The sequence below is a fragment of the Diospyros lotus genome, chromosome 12, assembly GCF_014633365.1.
Source record: "Diospyros lotus cultivar Yz01 chromosome 12, ASM1463336v1, whole genome shotgun sequence".
Taxonomy (NCBI): Eukaryota; Viridiplantae; Streptophyta; class Magnoliopsida; order Ericales; family Ebenaceae; genus Diospyros; species Diospyros lotus.
In genome coordinates, this window is record NC_068349.1 from 8107942 (window position 1) to 8129454 (window position 21513).

Below are 21513 nucleotides of genomic sequence, written 5' to 3' on the forward strand. Positions count from 1 at the left end.
ACTGTTGCTGAATATATTATTAGTTTTTTAAGTCGACAAAAGATTGATTGATTGATATCTTCAGAGAATCAATTGTTTGTACCTTTTGGTTGAGAACAGACTTTGATGCAAAGCCTCTAATCTAATCTGCATAGAAGAAAAAGAATTTTTTATGAGCACAAACAAGAAAACGAATACAAAGCCTCTAATCTACAATCGATTTACATGTATTAATTATTTCTTTTTATTTTTTTATAAAAGATAGAAAATAAACAACAAAGCAATGGAGATGGAATACTAATTGTTGGTTATTATTAATTAGGCTCATACCCTTCTTGCTGAGTAATTTATAGTTAGAATTGATTTAACAAAATAAAACATCACTATTCAGCATTAATGTAACTTCAAATTTTATATTTGTATGATTATCTATTAGGTATATTTCTGGTGAGATAGGGATGAGACGACTAAATAAATTACCAACAGATCGCGAGAGTAATCAATATATTATATCATATTATCCCTCATATATTCTTACCATCCAATCAAATAATTATATATTTAAATAGATAACAATGTGACAACATTATATTGAATATTTTCTCCTATAGCATTGCCTCTCAAAAGACATCCAAGTTCTGAATGCCCCGGAATTTCTATATACAAATATATTCATAAACCAAGACTAAGAAAGTAAAATTAGAAAATTAGCTAAGTTTAGACTTCTATTTGTTACAAGGTGTATTGGAACAAAGCCCGCAAAAACCCACTGGATCATATTTTATCAAAATCTGACAGATACTGCCCTAAAAGTTAAACCACTTTGCCAGTAAATTTCATTTTGGCTTTGCACCCAGAGAGAGAAAAGAGAGAACTAAAACCTTAAAAACAAGGTCCCTCCATCAGCGCAAAAAAAAAAAAAAAAAAGCCAAAGGATAAAAGGGCACAACACAAGAGGACCATGATGATGATCACAAATACAGACATCTGCTTTAAATTTTTGGGATTTATGTTGGGGTGATGGATGATGCTGCACAAACAAGTACATTAGCCATAGCAACTTAGCAAGGTGCTCTTTTGGCGTCTGAACTGAGAAAGCCCATCTGTTCTGTAAGCTGTTCCACGTGTTGAGCTTTGTTGTTCCATTCGCTCTCCGGCTGCTTCACTTCACTTTCCGCTTTGGAAGCTTCCAGTATAGGTGAATCCGCCATCTCTGTCTCCACGGGTTGTGGGCTTGTAGCAAGAAACTGTTCCCAGAAAGGGTCGCCAATGCCAGGAAGCTTTTCTATCTCATCTTCGAGCAAGTAGCTGTCCCATTCAAATTCAGGATTTACAGAAAAATTATCCATTTCCAAGGGCATTTTGCCATTCACTCCCACCGGAGATGAATCTATAAATGCACCACTCTCCATCCCACTCATTTCAATATTGCTTTCTGGTACCATTTCTTGTAGTGGAGATAGAGCGGGCATGGTTATATGTACATCTGGAAGAGTGGCAGATGGAAACTCTTGGACTCCACTCATTGAGCTCATAGTCGAAAATGCAGTAGTTGCAACCATTTCAGAGTTCTCACCAGGCGAGGAGCAGTGAACCTCAGACATCGCAGATGGACCTTGACCTGGAACTCCGGAAGTTGCTGGCATGTAAGACTGCCCAGCAGTTGGTGGGACCTCCTGAAGAGTCAAACCAGAGGTACGGCTTGTAGAACTCCCATGGTCTAGCGTGTCAGATAATGAAACATCACTGATCATTGAAGTTTCAGAATTGGAATCGTAATTTTCCAGCCGACTTGGACCATCCTCCAGTTTAATGCTCTGTCTGTACATCGTTTTTGCTGCCTCATTCATTAGAGGCTGATACTTAACAATCTGTCCTTCAGTAGGACCAACAGAATGATCACCCGAAACATCATCTTGCTTAAGCCTCCTTTTCTTGTTGGCTTCAGTTAATCGCCTGTTGCTCTCATTTTGCTGCTGCACAAACTGTGCCAAAAAGCTAGGATTATGCACGGCTTTTGCAAGGAATGACATCATCTGTTGTTGCCGCTGTTCCATTCCCTGAAGCCGCTGGACCATGGTCTGCATCTGATTATCAGTGGCCTGTTGCTGCTGCCTCAGCCTCACAAGCTCCTGCATGAGCACATTCTTGTCCCTTTTCAGCCTCTCAACCTCTTCCTCAAGCCCAAACTTACCCACTTCAACACATGCACCAACCGACGAACTCTGTCCATGCGGCTGCTGCGGTTGTTGATTATGTCCATGGGCAGGTTTGCGCCGAGTAATACTTCTAAGAAGGTGCTTTTGACCTCTAAGAAATCCCTCATTTGCAAACTCCCAGCGGTCAGGATCAACCTTTCTGAAACCCTGCTTATCCAATGTTCCCAAAAGAAAAAGATCAAAGGAGAATGGTGGGGGGCAAAAAAGATAACAGGATAGAAAAATTTAAAAAAAAAAAATAACAAACATACATCATAGAAATGGTTTCCGGAAGTCAATCAACCTTCAGAAAGGGGGAGATGATAATTGTTAATCCAGGGCCCATTTTAATTCCTTGTTGATTTCAGCTTTTAGTAATCATTTTCAAATTTTGGAAGAAAAAAAAAACAGAAGGAAAAAACTGACGGTTATTTCTTGCTTCCAAAATACAGAGCCATATTTTCAATTTCCTTTAGGCAAAAAACGAAAACATCAAACCAGTGTTTTCATTTGTGTTGAAAACACTAGTTAGGTCTCCAGTCAGATATTACACTGATAAGAACAGATACTACACTTGATCTTAGCCAAAAGGCCAAGAAAGGTATAGTTATGTTTGTTAATTGGGGATATTATAATAATGACAATTATGAAGAATAAATACAAAACTTAAAATGAAACAACAATAACAAATAAGAAAATTCTCAAGTTGTAGAAGTCTTGAAATACAATAAAAATAGCTTTCCTAAAAGCAAAATTTGTCCTCCCTCCACTTTGAATTTGCTACGAGGATTTATCAAATTGCTTTAGTGGATTAGACAAGCCTTTTTTATTTCTGCACTCAACAAAAAGTGAAGAAATCAAGTTTTGGAATAATATAAAAAGAGTTTTGATCTTCTTCAACAGAGGCAAAAACTTGTGTTTCAAATGTATTTTACATGTCTCTAGTTTCTAGAATTGTCTGGATATATATAGACAAGGTAGTTAGAAATTTTGAAAGGAAACAACCTTTCAAAATTTTAGTTACGATGTTAAAATTTTGACATTGTCTGGATATAGTTAGAATTACAAAAGGAAACAACCCATTTTTTTGAAAAGAAACAACCTTTCAAAATGTTGTTAAAATTTTAAAAGGATACAACCTTTCAATATTCGAGACTAGGGTAGTTAGAATTTTGAAAGGATACAACCTTTCAATATTTGACCATTCAAGAGTTGTTTAATTTATTTTAAACAACTTAAATTTCTAACAATCCCCAGCCTGTTTAAATATAAATTAAGACCCTAATTGAAGAAGATCAAAACATGTTTATGCATAAAATAATGTATCTTTTGATTTGAACATTACCTTAGTATAGTGGTACAAAATGAAATCGAAATCCCAGGTAGCAAGAAAACTTTGAACGAGTTATTCCTTATGAATTCATTGGTGTCACTATACATATAAACATTGCATCTTTTATTCCACTCAAACACTTGCTTAGCACCATTAATGCCATATGCTATCCATTTTCATGAACTTTTATGAGAATAACTCCAAAATTCTCAATTGAAGCGGCGCACCACTTTGAAGCTCATATAGGTGAAATTCTTTCAGTGTCTTGTCACATTATAGACACGTGTTCCCAAAACTGAACTTAATTAAGAGTATAAAAACTGTGACAACAAGTACTTACCTTGTGTTTTGGGCCAATTTTATTTTTAAGTACTTAATCATCCACTTATCAATGACTTCTTGTTACCCTTTGAACCCAAAAATTACTCATTTCATAATGTTGGGTAGGGTTGCAATCATTGGTGGATTTAATTTAGGAGTTTCAGCCCAATCATTCTCGAAGTTGATTTCACTAAATCTCTTCTGAGAGGCTTAGTGAATGGATTGTGAATGGATTGGCCAAGTTCCTATTCGACTTTACAAATGTGAGAAAAATTATTCCATCTTTGATTAATTTCCTCACATAATCACGTCTAAGACTTATGTGTCTTGACTTCTCATTATATATATCACTATATGCCCGAGCTAAAGTAGCTTGACTATCACAATGAATAAAGATTGAACTCACATTTTTCGAAGTCAACGAATTTCTAAAAGAAGATCCCTTAACCACTTAGCTACTTTAATTTTAAGTGACTGAATTTATTCAACACTTTCTCAATGTAATGAGATTGACTCAATACATATCCCCCACTATTTCTTTTTATCTTGATACCCAAAATGGTATCAATGTCTCCAAGATCCTTCATTTTGAATGTGGAATATAGAAACCTCTTCGTTTGCATTATTATTTCCACCATAAGAATTTTCATTCTTATCTCTCACCCTTATTTCCTCCTCAATTCGAATGTGTTTTTGTAATTCTTCCAAAGAAAAATCCTTGGAATCATGGAGAAGCTTCTTCCTATAGCCTTTCCAAGAAGATGACAAATTTGCTGTATTCCCCCAACTTGAAAAGCTTCAGGTATTTCAATCTCTGCAGCCTTCAATTGATTAACTAATACTTGTAATTCAAGCACTTGTACTAAGATAAACATATCATCATGGAATTTGAACTCAAAATATTTAGAGATTAAAAACTTTTTGGTATCCGCCTCCTCAGCTTTGTACTTGAATTCCAGAGCATTCCAAATTGCAAGAGCAGACAATTCCACAATGTAGAGATCATAGAGTCAGTCAAAAAGTGAATTAATAATATGTCCTCTACACTAACTTCATCTTCCTCCCTCTTCTTCCTTTGTGCTTTTAAGTGTTTCAAAGTCATCATCCTTTGGGGAAAGATTCGGATCAAGAACATAGAAAATCCTTAGGGCAGTAAGCATGAATTTCATCTTATCCTTCCATCACATAAAGTTGGTACCGTCAAACCGATCAAGACGAACAAAATCTTGGTTCAACATCTTGATTGTGCTATTCTCCATGGTTGTGCAAGGCTAATTTCGCTTTTAGAATGTTAATTGGGATATTACAACAATGACAATTATGGAGAATAAATACAAAACTTAAAATGAAACAACAATAATAACAAATAAGAAAATTTTGTAAAAAAATCTTCAAGTTGTAGAAGGTTTGAAATACGATAAAAATCGCTTTCCTAAAAGCGAAATTTATCCTCCCTCCACTTTGAGTTTGTTGTGAGGATTTATCAAATTGTTTTAGTGGATATGACAAACCATTTTGATTTCTACACTCAACAAAAAGTGAAGAAATCAAGTTTTGGAATAATAGAAAGAGTTTTGATCTTCTTCAACAGAGGCAAAATTTTTTTGTTTCAAATGTATTCTACATGTCTCTAGTTTCCAGAATTGTCTGGATATATATAGACAAGGTAGTTAGAAATTTTGAAAGGAAAAGACCTTTCAAATTTTGAAAAGATACAACCTTTCAATATTTGATACTAGGGTAGTTAGAATTTTGAAAGAATACAACCTTTCAATATTTGACCATTCAAGAGTTGTTTAATTTATTTTGAACAGCTTAAATTTCTAACAATGTCTCTAGTCAGTGGTCACCGGTTTGAATACCAACAAGAGCAAAAATATTATTTCTAAATAAAGAAGGTAGCATAGACACCAGAGCTCTCTCTCTCTCTCTCTCTCAATTAATTATTTCTTTTGAAATTATGACTAATAATACACTTCCAACCCAATTTTTAAAAATAATTTTAGTTATTGCATATATTTATTAATCATATAAAATAAGTAAATTATCAAACATGATGCTTTGTTTTGTTTTTAGAATCTTGAAAACAAAGTGTTATCAAATGATATGTTCATTTTTTATTTTTAACAGAAAATAAAAATTGAACACAAAAAACATAAAAGTTAACAAACCAAAGCACAAATAAAAATTAGCAGGTAATTAGACAGGAATATATAAACATCTAAAAAATATTAGTAGAAAGAAATAAAAAATAGAGGAAATGGTACTCGATCAAAAAAATAAATAAAATAACCATTGGTTGTTTGTGTCCAACCAAACTAGATACCAACAATTTGAAGACTTCACCTAAACATCATCTGAAGTTGACATTCAATAAGAACAATACCACCACTTCAAAAAGTCATCTGCCCAAGTCAAATAACCAAGGGTTTTTGTATCTTATTTTCTGTTTTCTTCTCGGAGAAGTGTGAATGGAAGTTGGTAAATAGGCCCTCAAGGAAGTAATGCTATGAACAAAGATAATCTTGCATGGCAGTAGCCTCCTATTTATTGACATGCTTGGCAAGGAGACCAATGCACTGAATAATGTGCTTGGGCAACATATAGAAAAGGAATGCTCCTCACATCTTTTCAGGGACACTACAAGTGGAAATCTCTCTTTTCAAGGCAGTCAACAGTCCCTCAGGAGTATCCTCAACCATGATTGCTGAACCACATGCCCCAACTAACCTGCACAAACGGTCATGGGGTAGCTCACATACCCTATAACCATGGGACCTACTACAAATGGGTTTGTAAGTTTGTCTCTAGCTCAAGCTAGGCTGGAATCAGAAGGTGCTCTTCTAAGTGTGATAATTTGCAAAATCAGAGGAATGCTTTTATACCTATAACCTGATAAAATAACTGAATAAATCCAACAACATTCTTTTATTCTTTCCAGATTTCTTCCTCATAACCAACAAAACTCAACCTTTTGGGGAATTTTGATTTTCCATTGAAGGCCTAATTCTTCAGGCAGGCAGGGGTGATCAGAATTGATCATTGAAGAGAAAGAAAGTGATAGCGATAAAATCCAACTTCCAACGAACATATGCAGCTTATATGCAATGACATAAATTAATGGTTACTAATAAATATTTCTAAAAAGGAAGGTAGTTGGCATGTCTTCTTACATGTCCTAAAAAAGTCATAAATCAAACACATTGTCCTTTGCATTGACATTATAGGTTTTAGGATTTTACTCATAGCATTCCTGAAAATTTTTTTCAATCATCTTTAGTTTCAAAGTCATCATCTGTCAAGACTGGTCTTAATTTTCAAAGGTTCGGGCTACTTTTGTTACTATTCACAACGATTTCTAGGGATCTAAGGGCACAAAATCACAAAAAAAAATATTGTAGGGTTCCAAGAAAAATGTGGATTTAGTTTGCTACCACAAGGGACAAGATATATGATAAACTATTTGAGGACTAACAAAGTGGCTAAATTAAGACAGCTTGTGAAATTGAAGGTTAATGCACAGTAGAAGGGGAGGTGGGTATTGACTAAGTATAGTTTTGTGTTTGAAAAGTTACTTTTGTGACAACATACATAAAAAACCAGTAATCATCACTTTATAAAATGAAAAAGGAAAAGAAATAAATAATCATGAGTCCAAGAATCTCAGCTAGAACTTTAACCCTGTATATAAGAATCACACTATACTTGACAAAAAATAATCTCACCCATTAGGCTATATTTCTCTAGGGATAACCCCAAGCACAAAGCATCAAACAGAACGTCTAAAGCTTCACTTCCACAAATTTTACAAATATCGACTTCATAAAATAGAAAGATTTATATTTTGGCCCATTGCTGCATCCCCAATTCCACTATGATTAAAAGTTAAAACATTAAAAACCTTTTACAATCTTGGTGGCCTAGACATGTAAGAAGAAGACTGATAGATCAATGCACCTATGAGGCAAGCGAATGAAATGAAGTTAGTTTGTAGCAAAAGATAAGGTTGCAAATGAACCGAGTCGTTCGCAAGTAGCTCAGTGTTCAACTTGACGAAAGCTCATTCGAGTTCATTCGTTAAGATAAATAAGCTGAACTTGAACCTAACTTTGAATTTCGATTTGTAAATGAGCTCAGGTTAAGCTCAGTAAAGCTCAACTCGTTAAATCTCGTGAACATGTTCGATTAGAGACTTATGAATACTAATAGGCTTGATTAGAGCCTTGTAAACATACTCAATTAGAAATTCGTGAATAGCTTATGAACAAGCTCGTTGATAAATACATTAATACATTTATTTATAATTTTATAAATATATTATTTAACATAAAGTTATCAAACTTTAAATTATCATAATAATATAATTAAATTGAATACGTTTAAAATCATTATATATTAATTTAATCATTTAACAAAATATAATATATGTATATATAATAAAACAAAATAACAAATTAAGTTTAAGCAAAATAATAGGTTCTGGCGAGCCTGAGTCTACTAGGGAGCTGGAGCTTGGGCTCACCAGCAAGTGCTCGAACTCAAGCTTGAGCCTAGAAACTAGCTCATGAATCAAGCCTAAACTCAGCGAACCTCAGCTCGACTCAATTCGATTGCAACCCTAGCAAAAGAAGAGAGGGTGACCAAAGAAAATTTTGTAACATACCCTTAAACATGACATAAGATATAACGACTGTACGTAGCATGTGGCCATAGATAAAGATGGTTGGAGATCTATAATTCATATGGTCAACCCCTCCTCCTAGGGTTAAGATTGAACTTAAATGTGTTTACAAAGACCTACACCAGCAAAGTGTAAAATCTAATAAAATTATTCAAATAGATACCTATTTTAACAAACTCCAAAGCGGCCGGCGGGGGGAGGGGGGGTAATTTCAAAATCAAATAGAGAACAATTCCTCTGCTTGAACACAACACAAAAGGACCTTTATGTAGGCTTTGGTTGTAGAGAAACCCTAGGAATAGATCAAGGACACAACAAGAGAGAAAAGTAATACCTCTAGTACTTTATTTAGAGAATCACAAAAATGAAAGTTATCCTATACAAAAGGACTGTAAACTACTTATATAGGCAGCTTGCTTATCGGAAATAAGAATACCGCCTATACTAGAAACATCAATAATCAAAGCATAACAACACCTACAAATTACATCAATTAAACATAAACATAACAGCAACAACAAATTGTTATAACAAACTCTTAGATGCTTCCACACTCCCCTTCAAATAAAACTTTGTAGAAGTTAGGAACTTTGTGGATAAAGCTGCAACAGTTGTAGTCGTCTTTAATTCAGCACACACAAGTGACACTTTTAAACCAAGTCTCTTGCACAAGAACTCAAACCAGTCTCTAGGCAGTCCTTTAGTAAGAATGTCTGCAACTTGATCAAATGTTGGAACATATCTGATTTCCACTTCACCACATTCAACTTTCTCCCGCACAAAATGGACATCAATTTCAACATGTTTTGTCCTAGAATGAAACACTAGATTATCTACCATGATCTTAGCAACCAAGTTGTCACTCCATACGATTGGAGGGGACACACAAGGATATCCCAACTCAACAAATAAGAATTTCAACCACATTAATTCAGTCACACCAATAGCAATTGCCCGATATTTGGCCTCTCCAACAGATCTAGCAACAACAGACTGTTTCTTGGAACCCCACACAACAAGATTTTAGCTAAAATATACACAAAACCCACTAGTAGATCGCCTAGTGACCTTGCACCAGCATGATCTGCATCTGTATAAGTCACTAAGGACAAGTCATTCGATGAAAGAGTAAAGACTAAACCCAGACCAATAGTGCCTTTAAGATACCGAAATAACCTCTTTAATGTTGACCAGTGTTGAGACTTAGGACTAGACAAGAACTGGCTCAACTTGTTCACTATAAATGCCATATCTAGGCGTGTATAAGTGAGATATTGCAGTGAACCAATCAAATTTCTATACAAAGATGGATTAGGAAAATGATCCCCATCATCAGTCAACGAAACTTCAACAACCATAGGTGTGTTGCATGGCTTACAACTTTGCATGGCTGCCTTTTTCAACAAATCAACCACATACTTTGACTGAGTAAGATAAAGGCCACTACCATCCCTATAGGCTTCAAACCCTAGAAAATAATTCACAGAACCTAGGGTCTTGAGAGCAAATTGTGTGTCCAAATCATGAATGCAAGAACTAAAGAGCTGTTGAATCTGAACCAGTAAGCAAGTTATCATTAACATAGACTAGAACAAAGAGCACATAAGTAGTTGTGCTTTTAATAAACAAAGAGGCATCTGATGTAGACCTTACAAAACCCTGAGATTGTAAGGCAACTCACAATTTTGAATATCAAGCTCGAGGAGCCTGCTTAAGTCCATAGAGTGACTTATTCAATTGACACACATGAGTAAGAGACTAACTATCTACAAATCCTTCTGGTTGAGCCATATAAACAGTTTCAGTCAAATCTCCATTAAGAAATGCATTGTTAACATCCACTTGTTGTATATCCTAACCAAAATTTACTGCTAATGAAAATAATACTCTGATAGTGGGGGCCTTAACTATTGGACTAAAAGTCTCTGCATAGTCCACACCAAGTGTGTGATGAAAACCTTTGGCCACCAATCTGGCCTTATATTTTAGAATTGACCCATCAATATTGTATTTTGCCCGGAACACCCACTTACAACCAACTAAGTTCGTATCCTTTGAAAAGGGAACCAAATCCCAAGTATGATTTCTCTGCGAGGCGGAATATTCTTCTTCCATAGGCTTAATCCATTGTGAGTCTAAAAGAGCCTCACGAACGGAACTAGGTTCAATGTTACTCACTAAGGCATGAGGTGAAGAGGTTACAAGTTGTTTTGTTTTAGATCTGGTGAGCATAGGATGAACTGAAGGGGCCAGAACAGCTTTGTATTTGGATAAAGGAGAAATAATGGTTGGTGATTGAGTAGGTAATTGTTGTAACGCAGATGAAGCTGGAGGAGTTGTTGTGGCCTAAGAACTAGTAGAACTAGCCTGATTTGAAGCCAAAGGGGACTGTGCTACTTGAGGACATTTTGAAGAAATAGGAGAAGTAACAACAGGTTGAAGAAAGTCAGTAGAATACCCCAAAGATGATGTGTCAGATGGTGATATAGCTTTAGGAGTAGAAAAAGAGATAAGAAACAAACTAAGACAAGGAAACTCATTAGCATTAAATTTTACATTTCGAGACACATGCACTCTCTTTGATGGATGTAAGCACCTATAGCCAGCTTGAGTATAACCAATAAAGATACACTTTGTGAAATGAAAGTCAAACTTGTGCTTGTTGTAGGGATGAAGATAAGGGAAGCAAGCACATCCAAAAGGTTGCAACAACTGATAGTTAGGTGGCTTTTGATAGGGTAATTCAAAAGGGGTATTGTACTTAATAGGTGAAGCTAGTAACCAATTTATCAAGTGAATAGATGTTTGCAAGGCTTCCACCCATAATTTTAAGGGCATTTGAGCATGAGATAACAAGGTGAGACCCATTTTGGCTATGTGTCTGTGCTTTCTTTCTACCACACTATTTTGTTGATGTGTGTGTGGACATGTAAATCTAGGTTGAATACCATTGGATTGAAGATAAGGTAGGAATGCTTTAAACTCCCCCCCCCCCCCCCCCCCAATTGTCAATTTGTAAGGCTCGAAGCTTGGTTTGATATTGAATTTCAACAAATTTATGAAAAACAGTGAAAGCGAAAAGGGCATCATATTTAAGTTTTAAAGGATAAAGCCAAGTGTATCAAGTGAAAAAATTCACAAAGATTATGTAGTATCGAAACCCTTCAATTGAGACAATAGGTGCAGGTCCCCGAAAATCTGAATCAACCAATTCTAATGGTTTTGTAGCTGTAATTTCCCAGCTAAAAAAAGGAAGTTGACTTAACTTTCCAACCTTACATGAGTTACAAAATGATAAATTAGAAAGTGAACAAGACACACCAATTTTATTCAATACAAGCTTTAGAACATTCAAAGAGAGGTGTCCCAATCTAATGTCCATTGTTGGCAGTCATTAGTACTTTGAGCAACATTTACATGATTAGACAGCTCAGGACTAAATGAGTTATGTCCATTACATGCATTTTGCTTATTACATGTATTCGAAGAAAGAAACTCAAAATCAACAGATAAAGGCTCTAGGGAAAGGGCAGAATTTCTGTTGACAGCAGACCAAGATGCTGACAGCAACTGATAAAGCCCATCCTTAAAATGTCCCCTGAGCAGCACCAGTATGGTAGTTTTGTTTTTAATCAAACATACATTCAAGTAAAACTCAACCACAACATTATGATCACGAGTTAATTGAGAAACACTAAGTAAGTTTTTCTTCATACTTGGAACATGAAGAACATTAGGAATTGAAAGAACTGAAGTACGTTTAAGGTTAGTAAACAAACAGCTAGTATCGACATGAGTTACAGGCAGCTGCTTACCGTTGCCTATGACAACTTTGTCTCCACCATTGTAAGGTGTGTGTAAGGATAAATTGCTCAGGTTTGATGTAATGTGGTTTGTTGCTCCGGAATCAACAAACCAAGAAAAATCTAAAAATGAAGAGTAAAGTATTAGAAGTAGAAAACCTAGGGTTATTGCCATCGTGAGAACCTAACATAGAACTTGTCTCACTCATGTAGGCTCCATTAGAATCACTAAAGGAGGCCATATAAGCTCCGTTATTATACTGATTTCCATCATTTGCTTGAGTAAAACCTTGATTAGGTACTTGTCGTTGAAAATTCTTATCAAAGCGATGATAACATTTGTCAACAAAATGGCCTGATTTTCCACACAACTGACAATACATTCTTCTATTGGACGCTCTTCCTCGACCTCTCCCTCCTCTATTCATATAATTGTTTCCTCTTACTGAATAACTTCCTCTATTGCTGTCACCAAAACCAATACTATTATGTGAATTAGATGATGCAACATTTGCATGCATAACTGAGTTTAAGGAGGAAACACTCAACGATGAATTCTTAACTGACAATCGTTGTTCATGCATTAGAAGTAAATACTGAACTTTCTCCAAATCAATTTCATCTATTTGATATGTAATTAGGCTCACAATAGTTTCGTAATCATGATCTAGTCCATTCAAGATAGTAAGCAGTAAATCTCTATCGGTTAACGGCTCTCCTATAACAGCTAGAGAATGGTCGATTGTCTTAATTTTTAGAATGTAATCATTTATCGAGAGATCATCCTTCTTGATTGATCTTAATTTCTACTTCAATTGAAATGACTTAGCTATTGTTTGGCGAGCATAAAGGTTTTCCAAAGTAAGCCATACCTCGACAGATGATTCACAGTGAATCACCTGCACCAAAACTTCTTTGCCAATTGTTGAGAAGAGCCATCCTAGCAAGAGCTGATCAGATCAGATCAAGCTCAAGTATTATGGATTGATAACTGCATATTCTCCGTCTAGATCGGGCAGACTTTTTGTAGGATGAGTTGTTTTGTTAAGGAATGAGACTAGATCAAATGCTCAAATTGTAGTAAGAATTTGAGCCTTCTAGAAAATATAGTTATTGGAATCAAGCTTTATCGGAATGAAGCTAAAAGCTTTAGCCACTACTGAGAAATAAGCTTGAGAAGCAAAAGACAAGGATCAAGGAGAAGGAGAGGAGGATTGATTTGAGGCCATTAGAGAAGAGAAGATGGCTCTAATACCATGTAGAGAAACCCTAGGAATAGATCAAGGACACAACAAGAGAGAAAAATAATACCTCGAGCAATACTTTATTCAGAGAATCACAAAATGAAAGTTATCCTATACAAAAGGACTGTAAGCTACTTATATAGGCAGCTTGCTTATCGGAAATAAGAATACTACCTATACTAGAAACATCAATAATCAAAGCATAACAACACCTACAAATTACATCAATTAAACATAAACATAACAGCAACAACAAACTGTTATAACAAACTATTAGATGGTTCCACATTGGTGGTCAAAAGATCAAAGATAAGTAGACAATCAAGTTCACATCTATAACTCTCCCCACCATCAATGACTACTAGTTTTCAAAACCACCCACCTTTCAGATCTCTCAGCCTCAGTCACCAGGCTCACAAGCAATTAGCTGAAATCAAACAAACATGGGCAATTCTGAAAATTTGGCATCTAAACATCCTACACGTACAAGGATTATTGCTATAAGTAGTCAATTTTCCAACCACAACATCAAGATAATACCAAGATTATCTTCTAACGTGAAGTGATGTCACATCTAAGCATGGCAGACTTTTTATATTATTATCATATATAGAAGCACATTGATCAGATATTCTCTACACCTTAAAAACAAAAGTACAACTGAAAAACTAGAGTACTGTAATTTGGTGAAGTCAGGAGTCATGGCAGGATTTTAACTCACCAAGTTACATAAAAAACCGTTCCTAGGCTCCTAGTATTGGCATCTAATTTTTCTCTCAATCGGAACCCATAAAATAAGATTTATCCGGTGGAAATATATCCCCAACCAGATTCATCAATAATTAGAAGGTAGACCAACAAATTAAAAAGATAAAAAGTGGCATGATAAAATGCATAGTGATAAAAGCATATGAATAAACTAGGTGCAACAGATGACAGAATTAGAATTTGTTTAGGCATGTAACAACGTCAAATAGTTCCACATTAACAACAATGAGAACCACCATATAGACAGCATAACAACTAAAAAACAAATAAGAGAATGAAGAAGCTCCCACACAGCGAGATAATGTGAATTTGAGATATCCAACCAGAAATGCCATGCAGTATGAAGTGCAAAGGCTGGCCAATGAATCAGGCATCTAAGAAATACCAAGTAAATTCTTTCTTAGTCAACTCAAGTAATAGTTCCTAGAATTAGTAAGAAGCATGCAGAACTAATAGCAAGAATTGGAAACCCTCAAGCTAAATTATGTGAAGCATCAGAAAGTACTAAGTGACCGCTAGAAAAGCCTGTACATAGGCAATAAAACCCACTCTTAGAAAAACGGAGCATGAAAATAAGGTGGGCGAAGAATTTGTTTTCTCAGATCATAATAAATACAAACCCTTCATTCAAAAACTTCTAATGTTACTTCGTTAAGCAAATTCTGTGTTTTCTTTTCCACACAGGGAATTGCATTTTCCCAGATTCCACTAAAACTACGAGATTGTAAACCTAATTTGTAAATTAATTAGTTCCTACACGACGTACCGCATGGTAGCCCTAATTCGCCACGAAGGCACGAACACGTGATTACCAGACTTCACATCCACAATTAAACAACAATATCATCAAAATTATCAAGCCTATATTTAATAAGAAACTAAAAACTTCAAATGAACTAAAAGAACAGAGGGAGAAACTTCATACGTAAGTATTCAGCTGTCGGACAAAGCTGGAGAAGTTGTTGTGCTTGAAGTACTTAGGCAAGAGGTCCCTAGCGAATTCCGGCGGGTCCCACACTACGAAACTATTGTTCGTGGGGCTCCAGGACACGATCTTATCGGTAGAAGGGTCGTCCACCATGTCGTAGGTCTTGACCAGGAATGGCGGCGGAGCATTCGCGCTCGGCATTGGCGCCGGCGCAGGAGGAGGAGGAGGCTGCGAGGCAGACGAACCTCCGCCATCTGCGGCGGGATTCTCGCCGATGGCTGCATCCATGTCGCCGGACAATTGAAACCAAAACCAATCATCAATCAAGAAGGCCTTTGAACGATGCGCCTGCCATTGATGAAACGGAAGAAAAGCCCCAGGTTTCCAGAGATAGAAAGACGAGAGAGAGAGAGATTGTACGGTCGCACCGGAGAAGGGAGGTCTGAGAGTTTTAGGGGTTTACAGTGGCGGAGGCGAGGGAGACGCAAGAAACGGGGACTCTGCCGATTGCTGCGTTGAAGGTGATGACCTGCAAGATGACTGAATTGCCCCCCCCCCCCCCCCCCCCCCCCCCCCGCTTGAATTGTGTTGTCGGATCCACCCTCCGAATATTCTATTGCTTGGGAAAGGGGTCAGCTGCGCTTTTGGCATTATCTTCTTCTCCATATTTTATTCATCGAAACCAAAAACGAGAATACTATTCGTACAGGAACATTCCTGCAGAATATTTTATAAAATGAGATATCGCGATATTTGTTCATCGCTTTTCTTCGCCCTCCCACTCCGTTGTAACTGACCACCCGCTATCATTCTTCACCTCAACCGCCCCGCCTACTCTTATCACCACCTCATCTATTCTCGTTGCTATAACTTCGTCGCCTCGTCTCTTCTCATTGCTATAATCTCTGCTCACATCACCTCGCCTCGTCGTTACCGCCTCCTCTCGTCTTGTCGTTGGGGCCGACGATCTGAGAGGGAGATAGGATTGCAGGGGTAAAATGGATATTTTATTATTCTATAAATAATTTTGTAATTCCTTTTCTATACAAATAATATGACTCAACCAAAAATAGTAACTTCAGAGCAATATTTTTACAATTATAAATTATTTTATTGACATAACTCTATCTGCTCATCTACTTCAGTTTAGTTACGATTTTAGTTGTTCTTTAAAAGCAAAATTAGGCTAATTTTTTAATTAAAAAACTAAACAGGACTATCTTCCGATTCAAGCTGTAATTGGGCTCAGAAATCTTCCACCTCCAGTCCCATCTATCCTCTGTTCCCTATCTCCTCTCACCTTCTACAAGGCCCGAGGATGGCCCGAGCCCAAGCCCATTTGTTTTGGTGGACCTTGTTTGCTGGTTTGGTTTTAACATATATCACGTAAATGTGGAAGAAAAGAAAGTGGAGGCTTGCTTTTTATTTTTTTTTAAATAAAAGAGAGAAATTTTAGAAATATAATTAATTCTCTAAAAAAAATTTAATTATGTCTCCATATTCGCAACGTAAAAAAGTTAGTGTAAACAGTTAGAGACTATTATCTTAGTGTTTTAATTTTTAATTTTGAATTTTAAATTTATTTTCATTTTTGTGTTATGAATATCTATTTTGAAATTATTGAAAATGTGTTTTTTTTGTCTGTAGCATTTTTCTCATTTTGAAAATTATCAACGTATTTGTGATGAAAATAGTCAATATAACTTTTTGTTATTTCGAGTTTTCTTTACAAATTTTTTTTTATTTTCGAAAATACGTTTTTAAAAATATAAAAATAAATATATTTTCACTACTTTAAAAAATTACAAACCAAAAACAACTTGAAAATAATAAAAAGAATAGGGCTTGTATTTCCATTACTCTTAAAATTAAAATATTTAACTGTGATCTTTTTGAGATGATAGTTTTATTGTGGCATTCAATGTTGGTGCCATCAATTATATCATAAGAGATAAATTATAGATTTGGCATTTGATTTTTGCGTATAACGAAAATTAAACTCACAATCAACTAAATTGATACCAATATTACTTATCTAATTACTTAATTTATGTGTTAGAGAATTTAACTATGATCTTCTTAACAGCATAACAAGTGAAGGTGTTCGTCTCTACGGACGTAACAAAGTTGGTTCTCAGGTAGTAGATTACACCCAAGAATGCAAGTTCTAGTCATGATAGTCGTGGTGTAGGAGTTTTACTTGTGGGATAGTTTCTTATGGATACTATATACTGTGTCTCTTATCTGATATGTTATCATGTATTATGATTAATTCTTTTTATGTGTATAAAATAATACGTGAAAAGCCTTTAAAATAAGGTATTTTACCTTTTACACCCAAGTGAAAGTACTACTTTAATAAATTTTTGTGAATTATATACGATCGGCACACTGAAGTGATGGGTCGATAGTGAGGGGGAATCATGGAGCGGTGAAGCAAGAGAAATGATTGGGAGATGTTTGACCAAATAACGTATTTTATTGTTTATCATTAGTTGGGAGGCCATTTATTATTTAGTGGGAGGCTGTCACCTGTGCCATCATCATCCATGACACTGATGTGGCCACCATTGCCCTACACTCCATGACAAACTAATTTTAACTTATACACTTATATATTGCTGAAATTAACTTATTTATTTATTACGAATAATTTAATTATTGTTTATATTGATTAACGTATGAATAAAGTCTATATTTTATTTTTAATTTTAGAATAATTTTATTAATTGATAAATATTACAAAATACATTACATTCATTATTAATTAATAAGAATATTTTACGCTTATTATTATAATTGGTGGAGCAAGACATGACACTAATGATTGCAGGCAGAGGCAGGTGTATCATTTCATTTCTTTAGGCTGAAGGCTTAAGGCTTTATTATGACATTAATTAAAGAGGGTCCTGTTGTTTTGGGAAATAATCAACAGTCATAGTCATGTGGTCATTTCTCCTAGAAATTATTATATATTTTTTAAAACAAAGCAACATGATGGAGATGTTGAATAAAATTGGTATATGTAACGTTTTTCATGCATTATTTGGAAAAAGATTGGACGTAAGTGAAATTCTGAGTTGGGCCGCTAAATTATGGCACAGGCGCAGGGAATGATTCGTGCGTTGATATTGTTTACATGATGATTGGACAAATTTTCATTTTTTAAATACTTTTATTTCATATTTGTTCGATTGCTAAAAATCAATCATTAACAATGGCATATGTTATTTTCAGATTAATTTAGTTGATCGATGATAAAGAATAAGATCAACGACAACAATCAATTATAAACAACTGCATTAATTACTAACTAATTGATTCTAACAACGACAATTAAAGCATTGCTTGTTGATGTATGATTAAGAAAGAACTCTTAAGTAACGAAGATTAAGTAGCGACAAAAAAGATTAGTTCTTTTCTCTATTCGTTAGGGTGGTAAGCGTCGAAAGACGATTCCTTTGCCTTGAGGCCGAAAAATAATTCCTTGTCTTGTGATAATTCTTGCAAGAAAGCAAGCGTCGGTGAGACTTTTTGGCATAGTAGACAACGAACGAGAGCCAAACTAATTAAAAAATCATACTGTACTCTAAAATATTTAATTAAATAATTAAATTATTTAAATGTTGAAAATTAAATATAATTAATTTAATATATTTGAAAATAAAGTATCTTTTGTTATCCTTCAACTACTATGCTAAGAGAGTAATGATCATCACCAATTTTTTAAGAATATCAAAAGTTTAACCACAAAATATCCTATTAACAACTATATATTAATCACAATATTAATGAAAATAATTTGTGAAGTGATCGTAATTATTGTTTACCGTCAATGAATACAATATTCATGGTTGCTAATATTATATGATAATAATAATAATTTATTAATAATATTAACAATATACCATTTGTAACGATTTTCATTATAAAATTTATTCTTTCTTAATTTTAAAGTCATATTATTATTAATATCTTTACTTAAGGTTTATTGTTTGTTAATATTTTCAGCATTTACATTACCAATATTTTGAACATTGATATTAAATATTATTGATTATTAGCTAAATTTATATATATATATTAATATTTTTATATAATAGTATTATTTTCCAAATTAATATATATATATATATTCATATTGGTATAGATATACTTAATATCAATTTTAGTTTTATTTGATGAACTAATATTTGATTACCATTAGCAAGTGAATTTATAAGATTTCCCATTAGATTTAGACCACATCATGAATTAATTTAGCTTTGAGATTCTAGCACACACAAAACAAAAATGACTGTCTTAGAGCTCAACTAGGAAGATGCTACTCCAATGCCTAAGTTAGCAAAGAATTTTAAAGATAACTTATGAAAATAATGTAGATAGTTGTACTATTAGTTCACCCCCTCAATACCTTTTTTTTTTTTTTTTGGGTACCTTTTTGGTTGAGATTTGTGAAGGGAATATTAGCCGATTTCACTTATATCGCAAAGAATTTTTTAAGTATGAAGGTTAAGGATGATGGTACCAAAAAGACTTGAGATGTCTATTCTATATTTTTTCATGACAGATTTGAATTTATCTATTTTCTAAAATATAGAAATTACCTCATATTAATAATTTATCATATAGAAATTGCCTTTGAATAAGTGCTTATTGAATCAATATTTTAAAACATTCTTCTATTTAGGCTGTGTTTTGTAAAGATTTTCTCTATCATAGTTTGGAATATACACTTATTTCCATTTTTCACTTAGATTAGGTTATCTTAAATTATTCATTTTTATATATTTAAGGAATGTTATTTATCTGAAATTTAGATTTCTCGTTATAATCTATCATTTACAACTCATGTATTGACCGAAAGCATTGACTTTCAAGGTCCAACTTGGTTTGAAGGGCCTTGACATATTAAAAAAATATTTTTTAATTATTTCTTATTGAAAAAAATTCAAAAAATAGAATTTTTATTTATTTAAAAAAAAATTCCCATTCAATATTTTAGATTTATGTTTTATGTAAATTAATTAGATTGAACCCATTAATTTACTGATTGAACCAACCCATTCATTTTTTGTTATTTAATTAATTGTTTTAACTATTTAAACTACTCTAACAACTAATTAATTATTGAACAGGCACGAGAACTCAGGAAATAGATGGATTGGAGCCCATACTTAAGTTTATTTTTATTTTTATTCTCTTCCGTGGCAACGTGGAAAGGGGAGCCCATAATTCCATAATTGTGATGCTGATTGGCTGCTCGCCCTTCTCACTTATTACATTTACTTCCTTCTTCATTACGTCTTTGATTTATTACACTTACAAGAAATAAATATTAATGAAATGTGATAAATAACGTGGCTCCCCGTTGGAGACAAATATTCTCCCTGCGAGCCTGCGACTGACGTTGTCCCAAGAGAGATAAATAAATAAATTATTAATGAGGGGGTGAAAATGAAATATTTTTAACTTTCAATTTAAAAGAAATAAGAAAGGATTTTACGTCATCCTTTTCATATTATTACTTTTTTATATTGTTTCTAAAAGACATCTCAAACAAACAAAATAAATCTATTAAAATCCCTTAATTTTATTCTTTTTTGGATGACTTTTGTTATAGACGTCCCGTTATTTGGCCTTTCAATTCTAACAAAGAGATTAATCGCAGAATATACCTCACGCAGTCAGAATTTAAACTGCACACATTAAAATGACTAAAAAACTAAGCCCGACCCCTTAATTTTATTCTATTACATCTTCAATGGAAGCATTAATGCCATCTCCGATTAAAGCACGATTAGCGTGCGAACATTTCGTCGTGCGATGACAACTCCTCAAACATCATATTAGTTCCATCATATTTTAAACAAAGTTAGGTGTCTATGATGTATGCCAGTTAGTAAGTTGACAGAAATACCCCCAGATACATTGGTATTGAATTGCGAAAATTAATGTAAAAATATTTTTATCATTATAATCACTCTAGCAGTGGCAGGGATTATCAAGTGCTAATTTCATTAAAATTATTATTATCTATCACATTACTAAAAATAGAAGTCAAAACCCCGCACAAGATAAAAATGTGTAGTCAGTTTTGAGTTAATTTGGGGTTAAATTTAAACACCATAAATTTGTGTTTTGTAAATTTAATTCAAAGTGGAGTGTATTTTAAGGACAAGTGAGATTGAGTTTAAGGAAATATTTATCATATATTTTTATTTTATTTTATTATAATAATTAAAATAAAATTATATA

At 34.1% G+C, this 21513-nt stretch overlaps 1 protein-coding gene and 1 pseudogene across 1 annotated transcript; both read right to left on the reverse strand.

The window, feature by feature from the left end:
- Positions 1-917: 917 nt before the first annotated feature.
- On the reverse strand, positions 918-15805 carry LOC127787141 (heat shock factor protein HSF8-like). Its single transcript, XM_052315028.1, has 2 exons — positions 15253-15805; positions 918-2345 (listed from the first exon to the last, which is right to left on the reverse strand). The coding sequence occupies exons 1-2, from the start codon at positions 15541-15543 to the stop codon at positions 1041-1043; spliced, it is 1596 nt and encodes a 531-aa protein (XP_052170988.1). The 5' UTR covers positions 15544-15805; the 3' UTR covers positions 918-1040.
- On the reverse strand, positions 2608-2782 carry LOC127787774 (U2 spliceosomal RNA; annotated as a pseudogene).
- Positions 15806-21513: the final 5708 nt, after the last annotated feature.

What these genes read in the sequence shown, in the direction of transcription:
- LOC127787141 (XM_052315028.1), bottom strand. Translation starts at nt 15,543, where the DNA reads ATGGATGCAGCCATCGGCGAGAATCCCGCCGCAGATGGCGGAGGTTCG. An exon ending in TCCGACAGCTGAATACTTAC is followed by an intron (nt 2,346 to 15,252) that starts GTATGAAGTTTC and finishes TTGGATAAGCAG; the next exon opens with GGTTTCAGAAAGGTTGATCC.